Below are 13,085 nucleotides of genomic sequence, written 5' to 3'. Positions count from 1 at the left end.
ATTTTGAAGAATAGAAAAAGAAAACAGGTATAATTCCCAGTGTACCTGAGCAATAAATATTTTAAGAATTTGCATGTCTGAAAAGTTTTTATTTTTGCCTCATGCCTGATTAATAAGCTGGGTATAGAATTTCATAGTGAAAATTATTTTCACTTAGAATTTCGAAGGCACTGATCCATGTTTCAGGATTCCAGTGCTGAGGTTGAGGACAGATGCCAACATTTCCAGTCCTTTGTGCATGATCTGCTCCTCTTCTCTGGGAGCTTGCAAGATCTTTGTCTAAAGGGTGCTAAAGTTTCTGGTAATGTGTTCATCAGTGCTTTGGCATGAATATTACAAAATCTATCATGCTGGACCTGATAGACTCTTTCAACAAGGCAATTCATTAAAGTTTTCAGAATTTTTGTAACATTAAAAAATTATTTCCTCTGTCTTTCCCTCTCTCTTCCTTATACCCCTATGATTTGAATGTTGAACATCTTGGAAGGATACTCTGATTGTTTTATCTTTTCTACTTTAAATCTGTCCTTTTGTTCTACTTTCTGAAAAAAATTATAAAGTATATTCCAACCACTTGATTACAATTAAAATTTTTATCACATTTTAAATTTCCAAACTGTTGTATTCTCTTAGTATTCTTCATTGTAGCCTCTTGTTCTTGTTTAATGATTAAAATTTGTTTCGGGGATGCCTGGGTGGTTGAGTCAGTTAAGCATCTGACTCTTGATTTTGGCTCAGATCATGATCTCACAGTTCATGTGTTCAAGCCCCATGTCAGGCTTTGTGCTGGCAGTGCAGAGCCTGATTAGGATTCTCTCTCTCCCCCTCTCTATCTCTGCCCCTCCCCCCACTCTCTCTCTCAAAATAAATAAATAAACTTTAAAAAATACATGTTTTCATTTCTTTGAAGACATTAGTTATAGTGAAGTTTTCTTCTGTTCCCTGCATTACTTGGCTGTTCCAAGTTGCATTTTTCTTTGTCTTGGCTGCCACCATCAATTAGAGATAAAGTATAAAAATTCTGACTGGAAGGTCTGTATACATGAATTGGAAATCTGTTGGCTAGTCAGCTTTAGCAGGGTGAACTAGCTGGGCCATTACAAATGGCGGGATTTTTTCATCCTACACTCACTAGCTTCCCTGTAGAGGAATTCTCCAATCTGCATCCCAGGTACACTAGGCTTGTGCATGCATATGTGCATGTGCATGGGGATCCCTTGAATAAGTACTAAGATTTTCACAATGCAGGTTTTCACTCAATCTCTGCATTTTCAATGCAGAAGAATCTTACTCAGTCTACAACTGTGCAGAAAGGAAACCCCCAATCTTCTGTCATGATGAGGAAGAGATCTGGTAGTGAAACTCTACTTACACACTTTCAACCAATCTTTTTTTTTTTTTTTCCAGACTTAAATTTGCCCTACCTTTCTAAGTTGAAAAGGGACAAATTAACCTGGCCTCAAGTCTCATCTCTCCCTCTACAACGCGTTTAGTAGCTTACCAAGCAAGTCAAAACTACATCAACAGAACAGGCTGATTCCAGTAACTGAACTCCTTCTAACAAGATAAGGAAGTCCCCATAGTTAATTAATTAGACGTTCAATCGGGGCGCCTGGGTGGCTCAGTTGGTTAAGCAGCTGACTTCAGCTCAGGTCATGATCTCGTGGTCCGTGAGTTCGAGCCCCGCGTCGGGCTCTGTGCTGACAGCTCAGAGCCTGGAGCCTGTTTCGGATTCTGTGTCTCCCTCTCTCTGACCCTCCCCCATTCATGCTCTGTCTCTCTCTGTCTCAAAAATAAATAAACTTTAAAAAATTAGGCGTTCAATGATTCCCTTTCCCAGTCTCCTATAAACACAATAGTACAAGGGCCAGGACCCTCAAATGGAGGCTTCACTATGTCCGGCCATAAGCATAACTGAGGAATAAGAAGAACTTGAGAAAATCATGTGCACTTTGCTGTTTTTCTGCCTAGAAATATTTCCAATATACTCTATTCAATTTTACTAAGAAATAACTTATGTACAGTAAACTGTACTAATTTTACAGTGTATTAATTCAATGAGTTGACAGATGTATGCACCCATGAAATCACAATCATAATCAAGACAGAAAGGTTCTATCACTTCCAAGAGTCCCCTATGGCCACTTGAAGTTCATCCCTTCCTTTTACCTCTGGCCCCAGATAACCACTGATGTGCTGTCAGTCATTATAGAATGGTTAATATTTTCTACAATTTCATGCAGTATGGACTGGTTTGGTCTCTCTTTTTTATTGCAGAGTAGTATTTCATTTTTATGAATGTATGACAGTTTGTTTATTCACTCATCTGTTGATGAACATCACTTCCAGTTTTTTGCCACTGTGAATAAAGTTGCCATAAACATTTGAATACAAGTCTTTAGGTGTATACCTCTCTCTTGTGTAAAAACTGAAGACAAGGATGTCTGAGTTACATGATAGGTATGTACTTAACTTTTAAGAAAGGAGCCAAAAACTTGTCCAAAGTAGTTGTACCATTTTACAGTTCTACCATTGGTGTACAAGAGCTACGGTTGCAGCATATCCTCAATAACACTTGTGTTGATGGTCTTTAATTTTCTGTTTTAGTCATTTTAGTGGATATGTGCTGTGTACTGTATCTCACTGTGGCTTTAAAATTTACTTATTTTGAGAGGGGAAAAAGACAGCAGGCACACATGCGCATGTGCATGAGCATAGAGAAGGGGCAGAGAGATTGACTCCCAGGTGGGCTCCAAGCCGTCAGTGAGGAGCCAGACATGGGGCTCTGTCTCACGAACTGTGAGATCATGACCTGAGCCAAAATCAAGAGTCAGAGGCTTAACAAACTGAGCCACCCAGGTGTCCCTCTCACTGTGGTTTTAATTTGCATTTCCTTACTAACAAATAATTTGAATATCTTTTCATATGTCTATTGGCCATTCATATGTCTTCCTCTGTTAAAAGTTCATTCAAATCTTTCATCCAATTGTTTATTGGATTGTCTTCTTATGTATGTGTTATGTACACAGTGAGGTAAGAGTCTACCCTCATTTGTTTCCATAAAGATATTCATTTGTTCTTGACCTTCCTTTACCTATTGAATTATCTTGTTACCTTTGGTTAAAATAATTGAACTATACATGTGTGGATCTATTTCTGGTCTCTGTATTCTGTTCTTTTGAACTTGTGTTTGTCTTTCACCAATTTCATCTTGTCTTGATTACTGTAGCTTGATGCCAAGTCTTCAAATCAGGTAGTGTGAGTCCTACATATTTGCTCTTATTTTTAAAAATTCATTTCGCTATTCTAGGTGATTTATATTCTCATATAAATATTAGAATCAGCTTGTCAATTTCTACAAAAAGATTACTGGGATTTCTACTGGAATTGCATTGAATCTATAGATGAGTTTAAGAAGAACTGACATCCGAACATTGAGTTTTCCAATTCAGGAACATGTTCTATCACTACATTTAGCTAGGACTTTTAAAATATCTCCCAGCAATCCTCCTGTAGTTTTCAGTGATGTGATCTTACACTTCTTTTGTTAAATTATTCCTACATATTTTCTCTTTTAATGTTATTATAAATAAATTAAAATGTAATTTCCCAGTTGTTTGCCTCTGGTAAATAAAATTTTAAGTGACTTATATCCTGAATTTATTAATTCACCTATTAGTTCTAGTCGTCATTCTTCCTATTTCTTAGGGATTTCCACATATACAATTGTGTCATCTACAAATAAGTTTTACTTCTTTCTGTCTAATCTTCATGCCTCTCATTGCTTCTTCTTGTCGTAATGTAATGGTTAGGACCTCCAGTACAATGCTGAATAGAATCAGTGAAACTAGACATGCTTGCCTTGATCCTGGACCTACAGGGCAGGGCAAAGCATTCATTAATTCACCAATAAACATGAAGCTTACTATACATTTTTTTGTAAAAGGACTTCATTAAAGTAAAAAAGTACCTTTCTACTCCTAATCTGCTGAGAAATTTTTTTCATAAATGGGTGTTGGATTTTATCAAATACTTTTCTGCAATAGTGAAATGATCACATGTTTTTTCCTTTACTGTGTTAATATTCTTAATTACATTGAATAATTTTCAAATGCTACACCAAATTTGCACATTATCCATTTCTATCAGTCAAAAGTTCTCTAAGCTGTGTGAAGAGAAAACATGACTACAGTTGATTAACCAAGAATGAGTTCTTGTTTTTTTTTTTCACTTAACAAGCTTGAAGGAAGGTAGGAAGGTAGTCCAGTGCAGAGGTACTGGCTTTCCAATGTCTTTAATGTTGCAAGCTCCTTCTTCTTCCCTATTCCATCATTCTTAGTGTATGTTTTGCCTCTTTGTGGTCTCAAGATAGCTAATGAACTTTCTGCAAACACCTTCATCTTACGTAGGAAAAGGAAAGGAGAAGCAAGCAGAAAGGAGTAATACTTTTCTATAAATCTTTAGCAGATTTCTTTTTGCATATCATCAGCCAGAGCTTGTCACCTGGCTACATCGAGTTACAAGACAGGCTGGGGAAATGAGGTTTTTTTGTTTTACTAATTTAAAATTACTTTGTTTATAAAAATAATTCAATATGCTTTGTTCCTTATTTTTTTATAATAAAAAATTTCAAGCATATATAAAAGTAGGCAGAATAGAATAATTAACCATAATGCATTCATGACCTGACTTCAATTATCAACTCCTGGCCAATATCACTTCATCTTCTATCTAGTTTCACATATTATTTTGGTTTTTTTTGTTTTTTTTGTTTTTTTTTTAATTTTTTTTTTCAACGTTTTTTATTTATTTTTGGGACAGAGAGAGACAGAGCATGAACGGGGGAGGGGCAGAGAGAGAGGGAGACACAGAATCGGAAACAGGCTCCAGGCTCGGAGCCATCAGCCCAGAGCCTGACGCGGGGCTCGAACTCACGAACCGCGAGATCGTGACCTGGCTGAAGTCGGACGCTTAACCGACTGCGCCACCCAGGCGCCCCTCACATATTATTTTGAAGCCAATCTCAGACATATTTTTTTCATCCATGCATATTTCAGTAGGTATCTCTATGAGATAAGGACTTACTTTCTTTTTTTTTTTTAATTTTTAAAAAATGTTTGTTTATTTTTGAGACAGAGTATGAGCAGGGGAGGGGCAGAGAGAGGGGGAGACACAGAATCCGAACCAGGCTCCAGGCTCTGAGATGTCAGTACAGAGCCCGAAGTGGGGCTCAAACTCACAAACCAGGAGATCATGACCTGAGCTCAAGTCAGATGCTTAACCAACTGAGCCACCCAGGTGCCTCTGGAAATTTTTTACTTCTATAATCACCTTAATATAAAATACTAAGTAGTTTTCAACAAAATGACATCACCCAATATTGAAGTTCTAGGTCCAAGAAGAGCATGGATCTCACACACACATTTAACTCCTATGCCCTGCAAAGTAACTGAATCATAGTATAGACTCCTAGCTTCACATTAAGAGATAAAATTAGGGGGATGTGCTTTATAATATGGAACTGGTAATTAAAACTTCCAAGGTTTTGCTATTTCTTCATTAGTAATATTTTGGTTAAGCACAAACTGAGTCACTCTTCAAAGTTATTTTAAGGCTTTGGGATGCTAGGCAACAAACATTTAAAAGGTAATATTTTTTCAAATCAGTATTATACACTTTGAGTACTTCTTCCCTAACACATTTCTGATTGCAAATGTCTCCTTCATACAAACAAACCCTGCCAAAATATGTTATGAATCAAATAATGAACATGGCTAATCTGCCTGTTTTATCTGTGTAGCAATATAACACAACAATGGTCTTCACCTACTCTGGAGCCTGATCACCTGAGTCCAAATTCTGACTCTACCATTTATGAGCAGTGTTACCTTGGGCTAGTAATACTCTCTATGCCTTTTCTCACCTGGAAAATGGGAATAATCATGGTTCTTAAATCATAGGATCATTTAATGACTTTTCAACACACTCAACCTCACTTAAAGTGAGGTAAAGACATATAGCCTAGAAGAAAGAGTATAGAGCTCAAATCCCACAAGTTTACTTATTGGGTAGGTGTTTATCATTTCTGAATATCTACTTCCTCTAATAAGAATAGCAGCACTTAGCCCAAAGTGTTGTTGTGAAGACTGAGTCACACAATCAATAAAATCACCTGGCATAGAGAAATCACCCAATAAATGTTAATTATTGTTATTACATAAGTGATTTTGCTACAAAATGTTCCATTTACAAAATATACGAAATATACCCAAAGCAAAGTTTAATATTCTAAAATCAGATAAAATCAAACTCTTAGCTTTCAATAAAGAAATGTGTTCTTTTACCTATTTCTAAACACATCAGGATCGAAGGCCAGGAAAACACTTGTTTGCTTACAACTAAGTTTGTGTAAGGGTACTCATGTTCCTCAGTCATGTGACGAAAATGTATTTTAATGAGATTCCTAGTTTCTTATCTCTAAAGAAATAAATGAATGCTCCCGGCGCTGCTAGTCCACTCCAAGTCTTTTTGGACCTGAGTTAAACACGTATTTAACAACACTTGCATACATTTCAAAATGAAGCACACAAGCAAAACCAACACTGAATCCTTGCTCATTGTATATTGAAAATGTCACTACTTCCTAAAAGAAGAAATAGATCTTTCACCTTAGCCTTTATATTATAGTACTTATTCTCTATATACCAAAATAATGACCTAATAGTGTAAATAGATTATGAAAATAAAAAGTGACACATACACTTTACCAACAGGCCCCACTTTCCCAGAAAATATTAATCACTGTACCTTTAGTGGCAAGATTTCTAGATGCTGAAATTCTAGTATGGCTTTTATGTTTAAATTTTTTTCTCTCTTCTTCAATTTGCTTTTCTTGTTCACAGAATTTCTCTTCTCTATGAATTCTTTTTTGTTCTTCAGCTTTTCTTTGACATTCCTTCCAGGCTTCCAATTCTTTAGTTGCTTTCATTCGTTCATTTTCTTTCATATCTTCTATTTTTTTCCTCTCCTCTTCTTCAATCTGTAAAAATTACAATTACCAAAACTTTAAAACATGTAAAAAGCAACATTTTAAAAATAAAAACTGCATTATAATAATCTTACCTCTAAATTCTTGTCATTGAATCTGCAGCAATTGTTAGTAGTGAATAAAAAATTAAAATGGGAATAGTAAATGATTTAGTATCTCCATGAACACAGGTTTTGGCTCCAGATTTACCATTAACTATTGATACCATCTTGAGCAATCATTTTCTCTAGCTTCAGTTTACTTATACGTAAAATGGGGGCAGGCATTCAATTAAATGATATCTAAGGGCTTGGTAAAAAAAAAATTGTTTTTTTCTAAAAAACAAGTCACTTGTTCCAAAATTTACACACACACACACACACACACACACACACACACACACACGCCTTTCTATGTATGCCAGCCTTACCTTGTCTTGGGACTGAAGTTGTGCCTACATTCACCTGAGAAACAAGGGAATAGTAAGAAAGGAAACAGGAAGGATGAACTAGGGAATTTGTCTCTGGTGAGTAGAAATGTTTGAACTTTGGATGCTGTTGCTGCCAAATATGTTTGCAGTAGCAGTTACATGAAGCTTCCACAAGAAAAGCTAACTATCAGATGAATTTGAAAGCAGTGCATCATACAGGAGTGTGCTCTTTTTCCCTCTTATTAACATTCCTTCATATGGGCAAGAAAGAAAAAAAAAGCCTGTGAAAGCCTAACTGGTTGGTGTAAATGACTGACCATGTATCTCTGACTTTCCTATGGTTACAAAAATATCCTGACTCTATTGTCTAAAGAAGCAGTATCTAACAGAACTTTTCTCAATGATGGTAATGTTCTGTGCTATTCAATACAGCGGCCACTAGCTGTATGTGGCTAAGGAAGTACTTAAAATGTGGCTAATGTGGGGTGCCTGGGTGGCTCAGTTGGTTAGGTGACAGACTCTTGGTCTCAGCTCAGGTCATGATCTCACAGTTTTTGAGTCTGAGCCCTGAATCAAGCTTTGCAATAACGGTGCTGAGCTTACTTGGGATTCCCTCTTCTCGCTCTCTGCCCCATCCCCGACTGCACTCTCTCTCTCAATAAATAAGTAAACTCAAAAAAAGTCTTTTTAATGTGGCTAATGTGACTGAAAAACTAAATTTTTATTTAAGTTTCATTAACGTAAATTTAAGTTAATTTACATTTAAAAAAAAATTTTTAACGTTTATTTTTGAGACAGAGACAGAGCATGAATGGGGGAGGGTCAGAGAGAGAGGGAGACTTAATTTACATTTTAATACTACATTTGGCACAGCTCTAGAATAACATGCTGAGATGGAGTTTCCTAGAAGCTGAATTATTTCAGAATACAGAATAAACATTCTAAGTATGAAACTGCACTGAAGAGGTGTTCTGTAATATCTCCATGACCTAATACCTTCTTCTGGAAGACTGTTATTTTCCTACTGGATCGTGGAACACTGACTTCAAAATAAATTTCACAGAGTACTGAACAGGAGTTTCCTATAGTCCGAGAATTGCACACAAGGCCTAAACTAAGCACAAAAGATGGTAATTTTTGCATGTTCTAAGTTCGGAGAGCTGCCAAAAGGTTGGGCCAGGAAGGATCTTACGTGTGGCAAAGAGCCAGCCTTTAAATGACTGACAACAGGGCATGATGACCAGTCACTGTTAGCCAGAGACAGCCACAACCTAAAAGGAGAAGATGACAACTTCACCCAGTTAAATATTATGTTTGCCTTTTTTCCTCTCCTTCCTCTCTGCCCCAACACATGGAAGAAGGGAAAAGTATGTGCAGTCAGAACGCCCTTAATCCCTCAGAATCTCTACAAGTGAAGTGAATTTTGAAAAGTTTTTAAAAACATGTAAGACTAAGCCTTAACTACCAAAAATGAGACTACCCTTATAACCAAAAGTAACAGGAAAATTATGGTATTATAGCAAAGATATAATTAAGAGAACTACATATGTATATACATATATATACATACATATAGAAATACACATACATACATATATACACATATACATTTATGATTTAATTTATAATACACTATAGTTTTTAAAAAAGGCTAACTCTTCGGGGAGAAATAGGGAAGAGGAAGGGCCAAGAAAGGCTTTACAGAGCAGGTGACAGAAGGGACTAGAATGAAGAGAAAAACATGAAGAATACCACAAAGCTTACAATAAAAGGAAAAGAGAGACTAAATATATCAAAGAGAAAGACAAACAAATGTTAAACAATCCTTGAAGTTCCTTTGTTAAAAAAAATATGATATGGGAAACATACCTCTTAAAGAAAGGCTTTAATAGTAAACTACAGTAAACAGAAAAACTCAGAAGGGGACTGAAGATGGGGACATCTACATTTCTTTTTTTTCCCCTAATATGTATTTTATTTATTTATGTTTGAAAGAGAGAGAGGGAGACAGTGCATGTGAGCATGAGTGGGGGAGGGGCAGAGAGAGAGAGAGAGGAGAATCTGAAACAGGCTCCCTGCTGTCAGCACAGAGCTTAACTGACTGAGCCACCCAAGCGCTCCCATCTACATTTCTTTTAATTTGGAATGAATGTCTGGTTTATTAAGGCATTGTTCTTTATAAACCAATCTCTATTATGAATTACATGCAAAAATCATAAAATTAGCAAATTGAAATGAGGAAAATATTAAAATTATAATGCATCTTGATCAAATACCATTATTTCTTATTTATCATACTAGGAAATGAAAAGAGAAAAAACAATTTAATTTCATTACATGCCAAAATATCCATTGATACTAGGCATAAAAGAAAAATTTTACTTAAAAAGGACTCATATAACATCACACTTTATGGTGAAGCATTAGATATATTTCTAGCAAAGTCACTAAGCCAGCATGACTACTATTGTACTATTTTCCTAGAGATCGTAGCCTATACAATAGAATTTTAAAAACAAGAAATATAAGTACAGATTATAAGGAAATAAAATTGTCATTATTTGCAAATAATTAGATTACCTGAAAGAACCAAAATAACAAACTGACAAACTATTAGAACTATAAGGAAAGTAAGTTCAGCAAGACAATTATATACAAGATCAACTAATACAAACTCATAAAAACTAACCTTCCTACAAACTGGCAGTAAACGATTAGAAAAATACATTGGAAAAAAACAATGTATTAGTAATTGGCAAAAAAACTTTAAAAATCCTAAAAATAAGCTTAACAAAGAAGCTATTTACTAACAAAGTATTTACTAACAAAGCTATTTACTAACAAAGTAAATCCTATATGTATGTTAAATAATTTTCCTGAGGGATAAGTCCAAATAAATGGAGATAAATGCCATGTTCCTAGAGAGAAATCTCAATGTAAATATGTTGATATTCTGAAAATTAACTTATAGAGTCAACGTAGATCTAATCAAAATACCACCAAAACTTCTTAGGGAGCTTTGTAAGTAATGTAAAAATTACCTGCTTAGTTATCTCAGAGGCATGAAGGGGTTGGCAATTCCCACACACAAACATCAAGTATAAAGCTGGACAAATCTATCCAAAACAACCATTCTGGAGCACAGGAAACTAACCAAAGACAGCTTGCAAATTGAGAAGTGTTTGCTCTAGAATAAATGCTAAAGTTACAGGTAAGAACAGTGGGAGGCTAGACCTGTCTGCCTGAGGTTGCTCCAGACCACCCACTGCCAGCATGAATAATGAGACTGGCAGTTCTGCCAACATAAAGCTAGCAAAAAGAATCCATCAGCTTTGTTGGCAAAAAGGGTGGACTCATTTCAGGGTGGGGCAGCAAAAACCCATGGATTTGGTGGATAAAAGTGATGGACTTCATTGTGAATAAATAGGGAAATTCTGAAGTTGGTAGAGGTCCTGGTTAGGATAAGTGCCTAACTAGTCAGAAAATTAATAGAAAGATCATGTAAATGAGAAAACCCCAGAAAGTCTACGAAAAGCTTACAAGTCTGGCTAAATGGAAAGGTATGTATTTATTAGGAAGACCTGAGAAAGCCTGGCATAAAACGAAACCAAAGTGAGGTGACTGGCTGGCTCAGTTGGTACAGCAGGTGACTCTGGACCTTGGGGTCATGAGTTTGAGCCTCACATTGGGTGTAGAGATTAAAAATAAAATTAAAAAAAAAAGTGAAACCAACAAAGAGTTGAAAACTGGCTCCAACTTTGAATGTATTCTAAAACCTACCCACAGACCAACCAGCAAAGGGTGGTAGCCTTTACCACCTCTGCCCATATCATTAGCTAACAATTAAGCTATGCAGACACAGGAAAGACCTCTAAGGAAGCCAGCCTAAAGAATAAGAATTAAAAAACTTAGCAGAAACATCAGCAATTGTGTACTACAAATGAGACCAGACTGATTTCACAGTTAAAGTACAGGCAAGTTACTAAAAAATAAACAGCCCTCAATAAATAAACTAACAAACAAACAAATACAACAGGACCCAGAATTTCTATAATCTATTAACTAAATGTAAAGGGTTTTTTTTTTTGTTTGTTTGTTTTTTTGAGAGAGAGAGTATGCTCACCCACATGAGTGGGGGAGGGGCAGAGGGAGAGGGACACAGAGAATCTCAAGCAGGCTCCATGCCCAGAGCAGAGCTCAATGCAGGGCTCCATTCCACAACTGTGAGACCATTACCTGTGCTGAAATCAAGAGTTGGATTCTCAACTGACTGAGCCACCATAAAATGTATACTTTTCAATCAATAATATTTCAGAAAACAATTGATAAAAATTTCTCAAATTTGATGAAAACATGAATCCATAGCTCCAATAAGTTCAACAAACCAAAGTAAAATGAACACAGAGATATACCTGAATACAACTTAGTGAAACTGCTAAGTTAATACAAGAGCCAAACAAAGGAAAATCTTGAAAGCAGCAAGAATAAGACGGCTCATCATGTACAGGAAATGACAATACAAATAAGGCTAATTCCTCATTAGAAATGATGGAGGACAAAAAAAGTCAAACGCCATGGTCAAAGCACTGACAAAAAATATATAAACTATGAATTCCATGTCCAGCAAAACCACTCTTCATAAATGAAGATGAAATAAACACATTCCAAGATAAATAAAACTGAGAAGATGTGTTGTTAGCAGACCTGCCCTACGAGATATGCTAAAAAAAGTTCTTCAGCCTAAAAGGAAATGGCACCCAACACTAACACAGATCCATAAGAAGGAATGAAGAATATGGGAAATGGTAAATATGTGCATAAATATAAAAAACAATACAAATGGATAAACAAAATGTGGTATATACATAACAGACCGTTATTAAGCTTTAAAATGGAAGAAAATTCTGACACATGCTATATGTGGATAAACCTGAAGACATTATGCTAAATGAAATAAGCCAGTCACAAAAGGACAAACATGGTATGATTTCAATGACATGAGGTACCTAAAGTAGTGAAATTCATAGAAACAGAAAGGAAAATGGGTATTGCCAGGATCTGAGGGAATGGGGGAATGTGGAGTTATTATTGTTTAATGGGCACAGTGTTTCAATTTTGTAAGATTAACAAAACTCTGGAGATGCATGGTGATGATGGGAGCACAACATTAATGTATTTAAAGCCACTGAGCTTTAAAATTAATGATTAAAATAAAAATTTTATGTTACATATATTATATCACAACTTAAAATAAATTTAAAAAGATAACGCAATTCAACATCCATTTATGATCAAAATTCTCAAAGTGGGTACAGAGGTGACATACCTCAGCATAATAAATGCCATGTACGTCAAGCTCACAGCTAACAAGATACTTGACAGTGAAAAGCTGAAAGCTTTTCTTCTACAGTCAGGAACAAGACAAGGATGCACACTTTCACCACTTTTATTCAACACAGTATTAAAAGTCCTAGTCAGAGCAAGAAATAAAAGGCACCCAAATCAGAAAGGAAGAAGTCAAATTGTCACTATTTGCAACAGACATGATATTATATATAGAAAATCCTCAAGACTCCACCAAAAAACTGTTAGAATAAACAAATTCAGTAAAGTTGCAGGATACAAAAC

At 35.7% G+C, this 13,085-nt stretch overlaps 1 protein-coding gene across 4 annotated transcripts in view; it reads right to left on the bottom strand.

Annotated features, from left to right (window-relative positions):
- Positions 1-13,085, bottom strand: part of DNAAF4 (dynein axonemal assembly factor 4) — a 69,423-nt gene that overhangs the window by 36,422 nt on the left and 19,916 nt on the right. For all 4 annotated transcript variants that reach the window (XM_042941952.1, XM_042941951.1, XM_042941949.1 and 1 more), the window contains exon 4: positions 6,808-7,039. In XM_042941952.1, the coding sequence (XP_042797886.1) occupies positions 6,808-7,039 (232 nt within the window). The remainder of the gene's footprint in view (positions 1-6,807; positions 7,040-13,085) is intronic.

This window comes from Panthera leo, chromosome B3, assembly GCF_018350215.1.
Source record: "Panthera leo isolate Ple1 chromosome B3, P.leo_Ple1_pat1.1, whole genome shotgun sequence".
Taxonomy (NCBI): Eukaryota; Metazoa; Chordata; class Mammalia; order Carnivora; family Felidae; genus Panthera; species Panthera leo.
This window is presented reverse-complemented; position numbering and strand designations above follow the sequence as displayed.